Source organism: Euprymna scolopes, chromosome 8 (assembly GCF_053919585.1).
Source record: "Euprymna scolopes isolate OS-2025 chromosome 8, ASM5391958v1, whole genome shotgun sequence".
Lineage (NCBI taxonomy): Eukaryota > Metazoa > Mollusca > Cephalopoda > Sepiida > Sepiolidae > Euprymna > Euprymna scolopes.
In genome coordinates, this window is record NC_136489.1 from 67924626 (window position 1) to 67944503 (window position 19878).

The following is a 19878-nucleotide window of genomic DNA, read 5'->3' on the forward strand; positions in this document are numbered from 1 at the left end:
GGAAAATTCAAGATGGCGCCTCACTCCCTCTTTAACACGGTAAGTTTGGGAAAAAGGTGTTATAAATAAAAAACTAAACAAAATAAAACCCGCCGAATATATGTCAACCTATGTCACGGTAACATATATTGAGCGAGTTTTTAACAGTATTTTATCCAGTTTTTTATTTATAACACCTTTTCCCAAACTTACCGTGTTAAAGAGAGAGTCAGACGCCATCTTGAATTTTCCAATACATCGGTAAACACTGTATGGTTTTCGAGCTGAATAAACATGTTACATTGAATAAAAACACGAAAAATATATCCAGTTTGGTAGAAAAGTAACTTATGTTACCTTTGATAACATTTATTTGTTATATATATGGTCTACCAGACCAAATAAACACCACCCCTAAAAAGAATAACAGACGCCCTTCCCAAAAATAGGTTGCTATAAATGGGTGTTCATTTTACGTCAAATTAATATAGAAAGTGATTCCCCACTTTTTGAAACTGTAATTTCTTCATATCTTGGAAACTACTCATTTCCTGAAATTTTAAATGTTATTTTCATTTTCAGCACCCTTGAAAACCTTTAATTTTAAAGGATTTTTTGAGGGTGGAAAGTGTAAGACATTTTTCAGTCATAGTACAAACACTAACTGCCATTGTATCGATCAATTTGATTGGTCAAATCTAACCGGACATGTCACATGCCTTTGGCGCCAATGTTTATTCCCTTTCAGATTTATCAGTTCCTTCCAGACCAGCAAAGGAGAAGGATTCATTTTTTATCATGTCTTAGGAGACTTGGACGCTAACAGTAGTGCCTTTTTTACTTCAGAACTCTGCTGTGGATGAAGTATAAACATTTGTAAAAGCCTACGATTTGACTCGCCTATAAGACAGAATGTCTTCAACCATATTACAGACTTTTAATCTTTCATCTTCGGTATGCAGCCTTTTTGCACTGCTACCAACCCTTTGAGGCCATTAGATCTCATAGAACATGGCTCATTTCATCCTTTACCTGCAACAGACTTCGACAACATTGCAGAATGCAAAAGGACATCAACTACGGCTTGTAACGTAATCCCCCATTAAGAAGCGTTAGAACTACGCTGAGGTAGCTTTGAATTCCCGGGTGACGCCAGATAACCCAAGGATTTAAGGTAGAGAAGATAAATATACATATTTTATTTCATGTCAAAATAGGTATTGTTTGAAACCTGAGAAATATATTTTTACGGCTAAAAAGTTGACAACAGGAAATTTCACTTAGAACCTTGTCTGGCCTTAGATGAACCCCAGGGTCGGAGGTCAGAATTGACATCTGTCCTTGAAAATTATACTTAGATTTCAGTGTGGGAATTGTACCCACGCGAAACCCTGGGGCTTAGGATTTCGTGGAGATTTCGTGGCGAAATCTTATTGGCTGGGGAGAAGTACTACCCCATCCACTTACCTTACTATAAATACGACTGTCGTGCGAAAATTAATCAGAAGAGTTTCGGAGTTGAGTTGAAGAGAGTTTCAAATCAGAGTAGAGAAGAGGCGTGACCCCTCCCCACCTCATCCATCCGTTGGTCGCTGTCTGTGAAGAGAGTTAAGACTTTGAAAAGAACTTACAAAATCTGAATGAAAATTGTAAAAACATTTGTACATAATTTTATGAGAATTAAGCTTTTGTAGATAGACTACAATCGTTGTCTTTCTTCCTGCCTGCCGCTTCGATATTCGGTTTCAGCATACCAGATTATGTAACAGACTCTGAGGAGCCTAGACGACCACGTGCCGAGATCCAGTGAAATAAGAGTCCTAGCCACCTCCTCTCGAACGAGACCTTACAGCTCATAGAAGCAAACTATCTTCTCCAAAGTTGGATGTAAGATGGTGTACTATTTTGCAATAATATCCTAATACTAATAATGCTAATACTAATAAACTTTGTCGTGAATTTTACAGGTAGGGTTTGTTGTTTTGTGATTGTCTCATTTCTTGCCTTCAACAGAGAGCATCAAACATGTTAGATAAATTCCCATCTTGCTGCAAAATAATTCTTATCAAAAGATACTGCACCTTTACCAAAAATTTTTACACCGTACAAAAATAATGAATATGCAAGACTAAAATAGATGCTTTAAAACAATGTTCCTATATAGTGATCATTTCGAAGATGTAAACATATCTGAGTTAAAAAAAATCTAGCAAAAATCAACGAATGGTCAGATTTTCATGAAATTTTCAGTACGCATTCAATTTTAAATGGACTTCTATTTTAAAAGCCGTTTTCATTCAATATGTCACGGGAAATATTTTCTTTTAGGTGTTCTAACCCCGCCATATTTCATGTTATGAAAAGTAAGCAAAATAAATTTAGATCCATAAAAATTGCGACATTTTATGAAGCTTATAGGAACTCCAGGTAGGAGGGTTACCACTTATATAGCCCTTCCGTTTTATAACCTATCATACTTTCATAAATCAGAGTCCATTTTCTGTAGGCTGTTTTTGAACCCAGTCAACCACGGGTACTTTTGCTACTATGTGTGTGTGTGTGTGTGTATATATATATATATATAAACCCATTACTTATTTACTTACCTTGAAATTGTAAATAAAAAGATGGACATAAAATCAATATTATGTTTTGTTTTCTGAATGATATATAGTATAATTAGTTAAATTAAAACAACAAAAAACAGAATTCTAAAGAATAATTAATTTTTAAACCATTTAAATAGAATAAAATTCCAATATTTTGGCAATATGAAGTTTTAAACAAATATTTTGGAGTGAGGTTTTCCAATTTAAAAAAAATATATAATATAAAAATGACTATTGGCAATTATAAAATAGCAAATTTTACTACAACTTAAAATTATTGTAATTGTTTAGAGATGTTTATTTCTGGGGTGGGTGGGAGTAACTTTATTTTAGCGCCTATTTAAAAAAAATGTACGGAGGTCTGTAATCAATAAAATTAACATAAACAATAGCAAAAAAAACCTGTTTCCATGGTTCAATTAATGCATCTAACAGCATCCGTAAAAAGTATGCACAAACACAAAATAATGACGTGGCTGATAGTGTGTAAAATGTTGGTGATTTTACACAACATTTTTGATATCCTTATTGTTCTCATCCAGAATTCAAAGAAAAAAAATATGGGAAAATCATTATGATATATGTACCGAAAATGTCATATTCCAAAAATCATATAAATTGATCAAATAGATTTTTTTTTCTAGAGAAAATAATTTTTTTTTACGATTTTTAGCATATATTGTAGCCATCACAAACCTGATTTTTAAATCTCTGTAGTTCGAATGGAGTTGACAGTACTTATGCTCTTATTATACTGTGCTGAAATAATGTCATTATTTAGAAATCCATTCTTAAAGTGAAGAGGATGTTTTGTAACTATTCTGTACTTTCACGAAATAAATAAAAAAAATTGTTGTAAAACTTGAATTTTATGAAAATACTATTAAAAAGAATAGCATGGTACAATAAGTATATAAGGATCGAGTTGTCTCCCTTTATTAAATGTGACAGATTAAGACACACTCGCTTCATCATCAAATTTGATTTTCTTGATTAAAAAAAATCCTACTTGATCAATTAATGGCCTTTGGGTAAATTTTTACTTTTTTTCTACTTTAACATTCACCTTTAAAATAACAACTTGTATATGTTTCTGGGTATGCTGAAAACGAATATTGCATTCAAATTTGGGTCAGATAAGTAGTTTTCTGGGTATTAAGATATTTTTTCCAATATATTACTTGATAAATGTCAATGGCATTTGCCATTCTTAACATGGGGAGGAGGAGTGTTTTGTAACATGTGTTATATTGTCATACCGTAAGGGATATGAGTGTTTGTTATATTGTCTCTATAATAAAGGGTTGAGTGTTTGTTCCGTCATCTCTAATAATGGATTAGAAGAGATGACGTGTTATGTTATATATTTATGTTGTATCATAAAGGGAATCGTGTGTGAGTGACATGTATTTTCAGAACCCACCTCTGCTTCTTCGATGTTGGACCATCTGGAAATTTCTCGTCTTGGAGGGAGACTTGATACCTGTTTTTGGATGAAGATTCAATCACTCCAAGACAAGGAATTAGTTCTATAGTTTATTTCACTTTCCCAGATGTCTTGCAGAAGGTGAAAGTGAAATCGGCCTGTGTGAGTTCTTCTTCTACACACGTCAGCGTTCGCCCCCCCCCCCCCCCAGTGAAGAGGAGGAGACAACGGGAAGCCGTCCGTTGTCTTCTGAGTCCAAATCAAATCTCCACGATTCAGCTAACCTGATCACATGACTCGCACACAATCCAATCAGCTGATCTTAACTTCCAGTCAACGTGTCTACACTATAACTCACCTCTTCCCTCTCTCTCTCTCTCTCTCTCTCTTCCTTAACACATGCATGCACATTAGTAATTTTCAGTTGGGAAAAAACATGGCCTCGAGTGAAAACATAAGGGATTTTACCCAGAAAATATTTGTGTATCTCAAATTTAAATGTGATATTCGTTTTTAGCATACTCAAAAAACCTATACAAGTCAATTTAATGGTGAATGCAGAGGTGGAAAGAAAGTAAATTTACAAAAAATTATAAGGTCAATAAAAATATCAAGAAAATATTAAGGTGTATTATTTCTAAATGTTATATTACAAAACTGAGCGCATGGAAAGCAAGAAAGTGACAAACAAAAAGGTTGAGTTTAAACGTTTCATTTAAAGTTTAAATGATTGTGAAACAAACTGTTTGGTGTGTCAGGGTAATTTGACGGTAGCGGTGGCAGTGGTGCGGCAGTAGGATTAGGAATGCTGGTCGGGTGTTGATATAAGCTCGGCGACGATCTAAGTTATTGTCAGGCTGAGGTGGGGGGTGGGCGATGGCAGGAACGTGGCTTGTGTGTTCTTGCGTCTGGACTATGTGTGCGGTAGCGCCGATAACAGGAAAGTGACTTAGTATTCTGGTGTCTGGGATAGGGTGTGGCGATCCTTAATAGCTGGTGTCACTGTCAAGGGGTTGATGGCTGTTGGCTGGTGAGCTGTGGTGATCTGGTGGCAGCCGTGGCGGAAGAGGCGTGATCTTCAAGTGTGTGAAATTTATTCACTGAGTCCCGTGAAGGTTATCCCACGTGGTTCATGTTAATAAGCCTAGAAAAATCAGGACATGAAAAAATAAAGACAAGGAAATACCTTTAAGAATAAAAAAAATGTTGCCATTTTATTGAGGGAAAAGAAAGCATAAGGGTTGGGGAAAGAAGGCAGCAAAGCTGCAAAGTTCAATTATTGAGAAAAAAGTTTATATGTTCAATTTACAAGAGAAAATACAGTTTATATGTTCAATTTGCAAGAGAAAATACAGTTTATATGTTCACCAATTCGACTGCCAAAAAATGTCCTTATGGCAAGCACTAAAGGCTTAATTAACACTAGAGAGAGAGTACAGAAATAAGAGAAAATTAGAATAAGAGAACTTACTGCGTAAAACAATGATTTCGTTTTTTTTAACCTTTCTTTTTTTTTATATATATGTGTGTGAGTCCTTTTTTTTTTACATATATATTTTCTTCACGCCACTCCAAATCGATCTGTCCTCACTTCAGTGACAGAATCCTTGAAAGTTCTTTTGAAAATAATCCTTGAATTTGAAAACTCAATGTTGTTTGGTAAAACCTTCGTTCGTCCTTCTTGTCAGATGAAATTCTCACTGGTTACAACATGAAAAGACATTTCGGTTTCCACACGCCGACATTTAATCGCATCTCGTGCGTCCAGTTTATAGATCAATTCTTCTTAGAATTGATTCTTTCTTTTCTTTTCGAGTCAACCAACTTGATTCGACTCTTACTGAAACTCATTATTCATTCCTATGAACAATGAAATAACTTTTACTATTTTTAAGACTTGAATGTCTGAGTAGGACCAGAGCTCGTAACTTGCGTGTTACCCTCGTGGAATCTCTGTCCAAAACTGACTTTCGCTCCGCTCTCTAGTGCACTTGTTGAATTTTCGCGGGAAAAAATATCTCTTAGTAGAACCAATTGGTGGCGTGATTCTTTCAGCAGCAGCAGCAGCTCGTTAAAAAGACGTAAAGTTAAAGAAGGAAAGAAGGGAGGAAAGATAAAAGACAATGACGAAAAGAAGGAAGAAATTAAATTTCTGACACAAGGCTTGCTGTCCAGTATCACGAGTGAAATGGCGGCGACGGCTGTAGCTGAATAATTTCAGTAGCTGGTGTTGCTAGCGATGGGTTAACTGTTGTTGGCTGCTGACGGAGCAAGATTCATGGCTGACATGCAGGGACCGATCTGGGCCAATCTGCCTGCTTTTCAAAAAGGCAGTTGCTTTTATACTGGCGATGCGGACGTAGTAGTAGACAAAAGGCGGCTTTAACGTTAGTCAACGTTTTCGCTTTTTATTTGTGTTTGTTTTTGTGTTTTAATGTGTTGTAGGGAGTCGTCTGTGTGATGTTTGTATACATGTGTAATATCGATTTAAAGCTAAGAAAGTTGTGAATGTGTTCTAGTAGGTGTTGTACTGTTGCAGTGTTTCATGAAATAATTATTCATGTTTATATGCTGCCAGAGTTGCGTTTGATGTGATGTTTGTGTTTTGTATTTTGATTTTTCTTTTGATGTATGGCTTCCTCTGGCGGTTTTCTTTGAAGTGAGGTGCAAGTTATTCTATTGATGTATGTACATAAAAAAATGGGATTTGAAGTTGTCGTATGTGTTTAGTGTGTTCATTTGTGTTGTATCAATGAACAAGCTTTGTCTTAGCGTCGCCATTATTATCACTGTCACTGCTCCTGCTGATTTCTGGTTTATTCATGTAAATATGGAGGGATATAAAATATAACAAAAAAGAGGAAGGCAAAAGTTTGGATCGATTAACAAATTCTAAGTTCTTTAAATGACCCAAATTTACAAAAAGGTGGGTTCCTTCTATCGAGCTAGAAAACTACTCACACCTGAGAGTATCCTGTACTTCTACAAGGCCACCATTATTCCTGATATTTATAAACGACCTCCCTGATAATATTGTGTCCGAGATGGGTATATATGCTAATGATACAACGCTCTATAATATGCAGAAGGGAAGAACCGATGTGCATAAATCTAGGACAATGGCAGACTTGTGAGAAAATGACCTCCAGACTATAGTGGAATAGGGCCGTAAATGGATGGTAACATTTAATGCTAGTAAAACTAAGCTGCTCTCCCCTTAACAATTACAAGACGCCTCTCCAAACCTCTATATCTATGACAAATAGCACCCTACTTGAGAATTCTACCTTCAAACTCCTCGGCCTAGCATTTGCGGGCAATATGAACTGGAACAAATACATAGAGGACATTGCAAATGCTGCTGCAAAGAAGGTGAGTTCCCTCTTTCAAGCTAGAAGACTACTCATGCGTGAGAGTATCATGTACCTTTTAAAGGCCACCATTCGCCTATGCATGGAGTATTGTTGCCACGTCTGGACTGGTGCATCTACCATTAGCTTCTCCCTGTTGGATAGGGTCCAAAAAAAGAGAATTTTCAATCTAATAGGTCTCACTTTGTCAACTAAACTCCAACTCCTGTCCCATCATCATAATGTTACTGTGCCTGTTACTTGTTATAATGTTACTGTGCCTGTTACTTGTGTCCCCTCGACATACATATCCTCGACAAACCCACTTAGCAACAAAATCTCACCCCTTCACTGTTGAAATCCCTAAATGCCAGAAAGCTTTCTACTCTAATAGTTTCTTCTTTCAAACAGCTAGACTTTGGAATTCCCTTCCTGCTACCTGTTTCTCTGACTACTGATATGCAGAAAGTTTAAATGTAATGTAAACCAACATCTTGTTAATCTTTCCTAGGCATGATCTCAAATAGTAGCCCCTTGCGTCCAAGTGGCGATATGCCTTATTAGGGGCGAATATGAGTAAAAAAAAGAAAGAAAAAGGTGCCAATAAAACACTTGTTAAATCTCTTGTTGTCTCATGATATTTAAAAAATTATTGAGATGTAGTTTTTTTTTATTTTCATACAGATATTTTTTGATAGATTATTATCTAGCAATTGATAGCAGATAAAAATTAAGAAAAAAAAATGCAAAAATGTGAGAGGGAATCTATTAAGTAAATTCTAAATTAGATAAACATGATTTAAGGGGAGGCAACTCTGAGAGTTAGTTAAGATTATTTCCTTTGAATGTTAATGGACAACTCTAAAAAAAAAAGATGAAAACAAAACTTCTAATGTATGAAATTATTGCCATATTGGAACATAGTTGTTAGATTTTAACATGGACCTGACATTGTGCATAAAAGTCTTGCAAAGAAACAAAGAAAAAGAAATTTCACGTTGATGAAAAGGTATTTATTTATGGTTGTATCAACACCAAGCCACTGACATGTATTTTCAAATCCAACAGAGTATGGTCGCATTCTTGCTTTTCCCTCTCTGTGTCAATTAACGGTTTCGTAGTTTGCAGCTATAACTAGCTGTTATGTGTTTAATTCGTTCAACGATTCATGGTCATTGGACAATCTTGCAGAGCTTCAAAGGATTAATGAGTCTTGCATCTTGTTAAACGTTCTTTCACGTCAACATGTGCTTTCTCTCTTTTCGTCTTTCCTCTTTCTCTGATCCCAATGTCTATACATCCATTTATTTCTGTTATGTTATGCTCGCGTCACAACTTGGTCATTTGCATACGTGTCAATGGATCGCCAATGTTGATGTGACCAGACTCTGCATCGCCAATGTTAATGTGACCAGACTCTGGATCGCCAATGTTGATGTGAGTACATTCTGAATTGCTAATGTTTATAAATGAGCATTTATTTTACTTTGCTTTTATAACTTTAATAAATTCACAATTATTATTATTTTTTTCTATCTCTACTATTTTATAAAAGGAACTTTGTGTGTGTTCATTCCCTTGAAAACGGATGAAATTTCACACAAAGGTGCTTTATGTGCCTGGCAGTGTTCTTAGATATGTTTTATATCGGAATGTCTTTGATAAGTACCAATAATCGAAATAATTCAATGGAAGTAGGCGCAGGAGATTTTGACCAAAATTAACACCTTATACAGCCTAACATCACGAGTGCATTCAACAAGTTTTATTACCACACAAGCTGAAAGGCCCAACATATAAAATCAACAGTAGGTTCTTTGATATGACAAGGGCCCGTTCGAAATGAATGTTTTTCTTTAGAGCACAATTGAATCATGATACTTGACTTTTTCATTTTAAACTTTAATTCAAACCATTATATATAATAAAATAATTGTATAAAATCAACAATAGGTTCTCTTCAGTGCAATGTAGATTACAATGTATTGTAAACTATTGTGAAAAGGCATGTGAAGTTTTCTCTAAGTGCACTGCGATGGGTCTCTAACTAGAGCAGGCAATCAATCGATTTCACTGGTTTCAATGACAATAAAAATATGATAGTGTGAAACTTTCATTGGTCATCATTCAATCCCGGACAACGTCTGGTCCTCTTTGCTAGTTTACTATAAATAAATAAAAAAAAATATTGCAAAAAGAAAAACCAAATTCATTTTTTAAAATATTATTTATTTTCCTCTAAACTCTCCTCCCAGGTAACACCAGATAAGTTATTTTACAAACTTTGTACTAATGGTATATTTCTAATTTTCAGCCCCTCAAAACCTCATTCTGACAGCTTCAAGTATGACATAAGTCCAGATATGATACAAAACCTTGCATATATTGGCTCTATTCCTTTCTCCGGAATGCAGCAGGTTCGTATTCATTGGTTGCTGGATCTTGTGCGGATAAAAAAAAAGTAAGTTATCGTCTTGTTTAACGCATGATGGAAGGAGACATGCAGAATTAGTCATATGGCACAATCGGTTCTTGCTTAAATTAATAAAATTCACTTTTCAACTAGTAATGTAGTTTAATTTTCACTTGACTCAATTGAGTGCAAAGTGTTTGATACAAGTGTCGAAATATGAACCTAATCAGTTGTATTCTTCAACTAATAGGTAATTGCATAACCGTTCTCATTAATAAATTTTAAATCTGTTCGCATATTTAGTTACTAATTCTCCACTTTATTATAAAGAATAATGTGTATGTATTTGTGTGTGTGTGTGTATATATATATATATATATATATATATATATATATATATATATATATATGCCTTTATATGAACAAACATAATTATCAAATTATAAATATTATGAATATCTCAACAGACTAAGACTAAAACGAAAACTACGATAGAAAGAAATTAAAATCTAAAAATCAAAATTGAATGACAACCCCCTCCCCTACCAAAGAACGAATTCTAGATAAAGCCTACTCAAACTATAAGACAGAACACATTTCACAAACCAATACAAATCCTTTCACTGGTACATTATGACTTGAACAGTCACATGGAACTGATGGGCAGAGAAAACAAAGTATGCATTAAATTTTGTAGACAATTATTCCGGTTTAATAATTGTCTATTTCTTAAAGAATAAATCTGATATTTAGCTGACATGGCCCCGTATGATGCAATAAAGTGTATTCGCTGTGACAATGATACAGAATTCACTAATAAAAAATTTGAACATTTATTAATTAACCATCGTATCAACATGAAAAGTCAGCTTCTAATTCACCACACCAAAAGATCATGGCGGACACTTTTTGAAATGACGAGATGTCTACTCATTGAATCAAAACTCCCAAAAACTTCTCGATGTACACACTTATGACTGCTGCATATATACACAACCGGTCCTTTAACAAGATTATCTAAACCCCGATATGAAACTTTCTGCTGTAAAAAAAACAAATTTAAGCAGAATGTATGTATTTGGTTCAACTTGCGAGTTTGTCCTTGCTTTATCGTTATTTTCATGGCAAGTGCTCAACTAAGCTCCAATCTATGGTCCCCCCTCGCCAAACGTTCACAAGAAACACCCGTCTAGCAGAAAAACACTATCAATAATTTCCCCCACTCTTTATCTGTGCCTAAACCTAAACGTAGATTCCATGAACAAATCTTCTTTTAGAACTGCATGCCTATGGTCTAACGTAAACAAGTTTTTGATGAGCTGTTCCATATAAGTTAACAAATTTACTGAATTCCCATTACTATCGATTACTAGACTGTCCAATTGTCTACTGTACACTTTTTAACCCTTATCCTCAAGTGGCCTCTTGGCCTTGATAAGTGTTGATGCCTATGTAAAAAAAACAAAATCTTCACATTTATAGATAAAAAAAGCTAATTGAATATCAAAACCAGTAGTGGTATATTCCTTGAGTATGATAAAAACAACCCAGCCTACTTAGTATTTTTTCCAGAGAAAGGCGTGCATAAATTAAAATTGACTTTTATTACTTTTATTTTGTACATAATACTTTCTAATTTACTTTAAGCAAAAAAAAATGTGTCATATAAATATTTTTGACCTCCCATTATAGACATTTACCCCTTGATATGTGATTTCCTTTTTATAAGACAACTCGATCCATAGCAAAGAAAAGATGAGCTCCTTGGTGTATTAATTGATAGATTTTTATTTAATAAATGGGGTTGTCCAATGAAATAAACAAATGACTCGAGTAGGACAACCTCTGGAGTGAATGTGGTATTATGGTGATTGAAGACTCTAGCTAAGAATAGCTTAGACAATTATAATGTAGAGTGAAAAGGATGGCAATAGAACCCCTTTCTCTCTCTCAAGCACACACATATATTATTCTTATAAACAAGAATAGATATATTTTCTTTCTTTCCTTCTTGTAAACAAATATATTTTTTCTTCTCATAAACAAGGATATATATATATATATATATATATATATATATATATAAACAAGTATGTATGTTTTCTTATATATATATATATATATAAACTTGCTTATGAGAAAAAAATATATGTATATATATACTTGCTTATAAGAAAAAAAATATATGCATACTTGTTTATAAAAAGAAAATGTATATATATTTTTTTCTTCTTATAAACAAGTCTATATGCATATATATTTTTTCTTATAAACAAGTACATATGTATGTATATATATATATATATATTTTCTTCTTATAAACAAGTATATATACATAAATAAATATACATATATGTACATTTTCTTTTTATAAACAAGTATATATATTTTCTTCTTCTTATAAGCAAGTCACCCTGAAACCCACTTTTACAAATCACTTTAATGATATTTAATTTGAAGTAAATGATAATTATTTCATTTCTTAAAATCTAAGTAAACTATGATAACTTTAAGGCCCACTAATAGGGCTTAACTCCACAAAATTAAAACTTTTCTATCTTATCATTTTTTACAAAAAACACCAATTTTCAGTTATTAGCAAATTAATTTGCCTCAGTCTAGAAAGAATTTTCTCTAAATCAAGACAGAATAGATACAGCTGTATGATCCTAGTCTAATTTATTCAAAACTAAAATTTCTGAATTTATTAAGCTGACACAAATCATCACTCTCTCCAAATATTCCCATATGCTTTCCAGTTATCCATAATCACCAATAAAACACTGAAAGATCTATCCATTGCACTTTTATGCTATAAAATGCTTCAAATGTATCTTAAATTAAAGAAGATTAAAAAAATTATCAAATTTGTTCCGAACACCTTGTCACTTGACAGTTGTCTTTGATTAAACTTTCACTTTGTTAATACAGGAATCTGAAACCTGTCTATGATTTTTCATGGCTTGATGAACTTGTGGATCAGCTTTACACAAGTGGATTGTTTCCTGGATTTGAACTAATGGGATCCTTGCACAATTTTTTCAATGACTTTGAGAACAGAACACAGCTGTTTCTTTGGAAAGATCTTGTGAAAAGAACTGCACAAAGATATATCAGTAAGTATGATCTATTGAATGTGAAGAAAGAGGCTAACCCGTACAAAGGAAATGACCACCGGCTGCATGGAAGTGTATTCTTTTTTGTGCACTATTTCTGATTAGAGAGTCTGCATGCATCTTAGAAAACTTGAATATGAGATGAAAATTTAGCAGGTCTGAAAATTGTATTTATTCATCCTGGATTATTGTTTGTTTTAACAACCTGGAATAAATATATATGGAAATTTTAGTTATCTGACGAGATCCTCTTCTCCCTCATAAATGTTTTTTGTATTATTTTTAAAAATGGTAATTTGCACTTTTCAATATATGTGCATCTAAATAAGTGCGAAAGTTGTTCTCATTTCTCGTATTAACAGTAAAATCAAAACACTGTATTTTTAGAGAATTCAACTTTACGCATGTATATGCGATATCAGTTGCAAGGTTAACTAATTTGCATATTTAGTTTGAAAAAGAGCATTTTATTAATTAACTATTATTTGCTATTTTTAAATTTAATGATTGTTTTGATTTTAATATAAGCAATATTTCTGCTTCATAATATTGTTTTAATTTCTGGACAGATATTTAGCAAATATTCAAATGTTCTTTTCTTTAGAGGGACCGACTTTATTTTCAATGATGGTGGTGTATTTCTAAATTGAAAATTAAAAAGTAAATTGATATCTCTTTTCTTTGCAGTCAAAAAGATTACAAAATTTGTTTTAAATTACCAAAATATTAATGGTTACTTATATGCATTATTGAGAAAAAAATTTGTTTTGTGCTTATAACAAAGTTATAAAATATTATTTTAAATTAATGTTAACAGTAAGCCAGCAAACCTACCTAGTAATTATATATATATATATATATATATATATATATATATATATATATATATATATATATATAGTTAGTAATTTATAAAATATATATGGCGATTAAGCTACACTGAATATTCGGCGTTTCATCCACTCTAGGACTCCTCAGGCTTATGCGCATAAGCCTGAGGAGTCCTAGAGTGGATGAAACGCCGAATATTCAGTGTAGCTTAATCACCATATATATTTTATAAATTACTAACTAGCTCTACTTACGTATTGAGCACTTTTGAAGTAAATACTTAAAGTTTACGCATAAATCTATACTTTCGTATATTAATTTTATGTGAGTAAATTAAGTAGTTATATATATCTGTATGTGTGTATATATATATATCTGTATGTGTATATGTAATTTCACTACTTGGGGCAGGATTTACATATGAATAAATAACAAAGTTTTCATTTAGATAGTTCAATAGTGCTATAAATATAAGATATTGTTTACAGCATTGCATACAATTATTTCAGCCCGCAGTGTTGGCATATAAGAATATAACCATTCACCAAGTTATAATTTGCACAAATTTGGGTTTCATCAGCATGTAGAAAAAAGAAACAATATTTCAAAAGTTTCACAGCCTACGAATAGGACCTTCTGATTAATACAGCGGCTATTCATTTATTTTTTATCAACAAAATATATATAAAGTTTCAAGCAGGCTTTATTTGTATTTTCTACACACACTCGCCTTGCAATGCAAAATTGTACCATGCAAGTTTTACTAATAAAAAAAAAACTTTCCAAAAATGAGTAAATATTTATGTGTCTATTCCTATTAATGTGGTATCTTTAAAAGAATATATATGTGTGTGTGTGTGTGTGTGTGTGTGTGTGTGTGTGTACGAGGGGTGTTCCAAAAGTAATGGTTCCTTTTTTTTTTTTTTATTCTGCCCAAATGGATAAGAGGTGAACTGCAAATTACATTGTTATGATGACTGAACTTATGCATTCATGACTTTAAAGTTTCATCTCTCTGTTGTGGATATTGTCAGTGTGAGGTTCTAAGAAAGCAACTCTTGTTATGGATGTGAATTGGAAGCAGAGATGCATCATTCAATTCTTCCATGCAGGAAAAATTGAACCAATTAACATTCACAGGCGCTTGTTGAACGTTTACAAAGCAGATGCAGTGGATGCCAACCCAGTTAGGAGATGGGTTTGTTGATTTCAGAGTGGCAACAGAAATGTGAGTGGCAAAGTGTGCTCGGGACTTTTATGACAAAAGCATCAAAAGAGGCTGGCAAATGTGCATTAAAAATAGTTGTGACTACATAGAGAAATAAATTCTGGAGCACAAAAAGTCACTCATTTTAATTGTACAACTCCTGTCTTTGTAACTCGTCATTGTTTTAGTGTTTTAGTTAAAAAATAGGAGGTCTTACTTTTGGAACGACCCTTATATATATATTCAAGGAAAAGTTGAAGAACAATTTTAGAGTTTTTCCAGGTGAAATTAATTCATGTATATATTTTTTGCAAAAATGTGTTCAATATATGTTCAATATTGCAGATAAAATAAGCTCAATGATTAATAGGTTATATATTTTTCATATATTTATAGGGTAGATTTCCAAACTTTAAAACATTAATTTACATTTCAGATATTATAATCCTAGTCTGGAAATAAACATTTATTAATCTGTATATCTTAGCACATTTCAGAAAAAAACACTTATTAACATTACATTTAAGTAAAGCTTGAAAATGTCTATGATTTTCATCCTCAACATATTAAGTTTTATCAATCATAATTCAAGGAATCATCAAATGAATATTTTTGAAATCATTAAAGAACAATCTAATGTCAAGATGGAAAATCAAAATAAACATAGATTTCTTTACAAATATTTCCCTAAAAAAATACTGCCAGACAGGAATTCTATATGAAAACATTAGAAACACTTTCTAAAATAAAGGGGTCTTGTTTATACTTTTTTTTTTTCATTAAAAATCTATAAGAAGACCTCCAGTCTGTACTAGAATGAGGCAGTAACTAGTTGGCAACATTCAATGCTGCCAAGACTAAGCTTATTTCCTTTGATAATTACAAGTAACTTTCTCAATCACTGATTGCCACGGCTAATGATGCACTGCTTAAAAGTACTTCCCTCAAGCTCCTAGACAACATGAATTGGGACAAATACATTGAGATAATCGCCAAGGTTGCTGTGAAGAAGGTGGACTCTTTCTATCATGCCAAAAGGCATCTCACACCAGAGAGTATCCTGTATCTCTACAAGGCCATGGTTCACCGACGTATGGAGTATTATCATAATTGGGCTGGTGCATCTGCCGCTAGTCTCTCACTTCTGGACAGGGTTCAAAAAAGAGTCACTAACCTAATAAGCCTTGAACTATCAACTAAACTCCAACCTCTGTCCCATCAGCAAAACATGGCATCCTTGTGCTTGTTTTACAAGTATTTCAATGACAAGTGCTCTGAACTCAAAGCACTAGTACCTCCTCAACGACAATACCCTTGACAAACCTGATAAACAATATAATCCCACCCCTACACTGTAGGTTGTAAAGCCTTCTACTCAAATAGCTTTTTTTTGGGAATTCCCTCCCGGACCCTTGTTTGTGGACTATAGTGACATACAGAAATTCAAGTGTAATGTAAACAGATATCTCACTGCCCAATTTTCTAAATAGTCTCCATGCAAATCTGGTCCGAAATAGCAGCCCCTCATGATTAAGTGGATCTGTGCCTTATTTGGGGTGAAATGATAATAAAAAGAAAAGGTAAAACAGGAAATTTTCAAACACATTTTAGGATCAAATTAAACATAGAAAAATGGTTGATTTAAGCCAATTCTTTTCTTTTTATGATTATTTTATTGTGAAATGTGTCATTTAATTATTAGGATGTCACTTTCAGGGTGGGAGACTCTTGTATTTGATCAAAGCAAGACTGGGTTGAGATTATCTGATATTGAAAAATTCAATACAAGCAATGAAGTCTTCGAATCACTGAAGACTCAGTCTAAAGAATTTTATCTGATACTACCAGATCAGGCTGTTCGAAGATACTAGCTTCCTGACCTAAAATGCACCAAATATTGATATTATTTTTATTTCCCTGTGCAAACTCAATCATGTTCTGCAAAACCAAAAATGAAACAACAATTTTCCTCCACAAGATAATCAAATCAAATACCATGAATAAATATTCAAAGACATACAAAACTTGAAGCATAAAAACTTTACTAAAATGATTGGATTTGGCATTAAATAACACGAAAATGGTTGCTAAAAAATGAAACAACCAAACCAAATCAAGCAACATGAACAAATATTTGAAAATATAAAGAATTTGAAGCACAAAACTTTTAATAAAATGATTGGATTCAGCTTTAAATGAACCAAAAGGTTGAGATGCTATAAAACAAAGCAACCAAACGAAATCAAACTAAACCAAAATCAAAGAATTTCCAAGGTGTCTTTCTCAATATTTATTCTGATTTTCAAGGGAAATATGGACTCCATTATGTGAAAAATTGGAATTTTGAAACTTGGAATGAACCTGATTGTCATGATTTTGATGCTGTTAACATGACTGTAACAGGTAAGTTAAAGATTTTATCAAAATTATATTAAAATACTTTTCTTCAAACATTTAAATTGATCTTGTCAGATTTGCAAAATAAGACCTAAATAGCATTTAAGCCAGCAAATAGAATTTTGTTATAAATAGCAAGAAAAAGGCTACTTTTTTTTCTAAAAATACTTCCAAACAAAAATGCTGCTTTCAATAAGGTGTATAGTTAAACATGTTCCTTTCAACTGTCAAATTTAGGTGCCAAATCTACACTTGGCCCCATCTGCCATTTGGGGGAGAGGTTCTAAAGAAAACAATGACTTTTTTTGTTGGTTTTTTTTTTACATAGGCATCATCATTTATGAAGGCCCAGAGGCCACTCGAGGATAAGGGTTAAAGAGTGTACAGTAGACAATTGGACAATATAGTAATCGATAGTAATGGAAATTCAGTAAATTTGTTAACTTATATGGAACAGCTCATCAAAAACTTGTTTACGTTAGACTTTAAAACAACCATATTGTAGTCAGCTAGAAAGCAGAAAAACAGAAGACAATTCCATAGGCATGCAGTTCTAAGAAAGAAGATTTGTTCATGGAATCTACGTTTAGGTTTAGACACAGATAAAGAGTGGAAGAAATTATTGATAGTGTTTTCTGCTAGACGGGTGTTTCTTGTGAAAGTTTGGCGAGGGGGGGGGGACCATAGATTGGAGCTCAGTTGAGCACTTGTCATAAAAATAACGATAAAGCAGACTCGCAGCATCTCTTCTGTAAGAAAGAGGTTGTAGGGAAGAGAAAAGAGCATGTTTGAACTCTATCAAAGCAGGATAAATCTTTTCTAGCAGCTTCTGCCCAAATGTGGCAACAGTACTCCATCCTTGGATGTACCTAGCTCTTATATAGGTAAAGAATTGCATCAGCAGTGAGATATCTACTGGATCAATAGAAGGATCCCACCATTTTCCCAGCAACCTTGTAACCGATTTGATGTATGTGTTCCATTTCAGATCAGAAGTAAAGTTCAAGCCCAGAAGCTTGTCAAAACATGAAACCTCCTCACGATGAAAGCCATTCATTTCAATTTATGCCGGATTGGAATCAGAGCATTGATGATGTAAAGATAAAAGCTTGGTTTTAGATGCATTAAAAGTAACCAGCCACCTGTTTCCTCATTGTACCACGTCCTCAAGATCAGAGGAGAGAGAATCAGAGAGAACTTGGTCGTTTATGGTCTTTGATGTGCTACCATAGATGGTAGTGTCATCAGCATAAATGTCTACAAATGATGTAAGGATGTGATTTGGAAGATCATTAATTTCAATCAAGAAGAGAGTTGGCCCAGGATGGACCTCTGAGGGACTCCAGCATTAATGCTGTGAGCTTCTGATTTCTGCCCATCAACCACTACTCTTATGAACCTATCAGAGAGAAATGATTTAATAATTGAGAAGATATTTCCAGCTACACCATAGCTGGAGATCTTGTGAAGTAAATCTTTATGCCACACCCTATCAAAGGCCTTTGATATGCCAAGAACAATTGCCCTAGAAAGGAAGCCTCCATCGAGAGATTAGCTAATCCTATGAGATATAACTGTAAGCAGATCTGCTGTAGGTCTAGCAGAACGGAAACCATATTGCGTGTCACTAAGGTTATTTTTGCTGAGATGGTTGACTACTTCTCTTAAACTCTAAGATTATAATCTTATGTTGATATGCACATTGTTAAGAAATTATTTTTTCGAATCATTCTTTCATATTTTCTCTCACTCAATTTTTTTTCGTATAACTTAGATGAAAACAGTGAACCTTAAATTCAAACAAAAAATTAAGTAAAAATATTCTTTCTTGGTTAAAATTTCATTTTACATTTAGAGTTATCTCCCTTTAAACGTGTTTAATTTATTCATTATATAGATTTTGTATTGATTATTATAGAATCAGTTATCTATTGATTATTATATGTTATTTTATTCAATATATGGTAGTGATTAAAAAATAAAAATATGACTTTGGTGCCATCAGCTAGAATCAAAACCAAAATATATAGCACTCCAGAACCATTGTTCGATGGATAAGAAATAGTTAAAAATGAACTGACTTTAATGTATTACTGTATATATTTGTGCCTGCATACAGATAACATGTTTAGTCGATTTATACCTGCCAAGTTCCATTTTTTTCTTCAATTTTGACTCCTTAGCAGCTATTTTTATTGGCTAAAAATCCAGAAAAGAACAGTCCACAAAAAATGCAATTATTTTACTTGCCTCACACTGCTCTGCGCCCTTGCGTCTCAGAGGAGATGCACTTTGAAAAAAAAAAAATGGAGACAGACATAGTTTTATAATTTAGATTAAGTTCTCCACTCAGGAAGTGTAACATTGACATCAATCCAAAAAATAGTTCTCTTATTTGCATGAACTTTTAGAATCTCCATACATTTCAATAACAAATATATGAATTTTTTTTTTTTGTTAAATATTACATATGCAGGGTGTAAGCCATGATGCTTGTTTTTCTCTCCTTCACTCCCTATCCATACCTAAATCTAAATGCAAGTTCCATGA

General features: G+C 33.2%; 1 protein-coding gene across 5 annotated transcripts in view; it reads left to right on the forward strand.

The window, feature by feature from the left end:
• Window positions 1-19878, forward strand: part of LOC145283596 (alpha-L-iduronidase-like) — a 74413-nt gene that overhangs the window by 1680 nt on the left and 52855 nt on the right. For 3 of the 5 annotated variants that reach the window (XR_013868642.1, XM_080132530.1, XM_080132528.1), the window contains exons 2-4: window positions 9679-9825; window positions 12709-12893; window positions 17239-17334. Coding sequence is in view for 4 of the 5 variants with exons in the window: in XM_080132530.1 (XP_079988656.1) it covers window positions 9679-9825; window positions 12709-12893; window positions 17239-17334 (428 nt within the window). In the remaining variant the exon portion in view is untranslated. Of the gene's footprint in view, window positions 1-8678; window positions 8802-9678; window positions 9826-12708; window positions 12894-17238; window positions 17335-19878 lie in introns of those variants that run through there. The other 2 variants (XM_080132531.1, XM_080132532.1) reach the window with 2 other exon arrangements.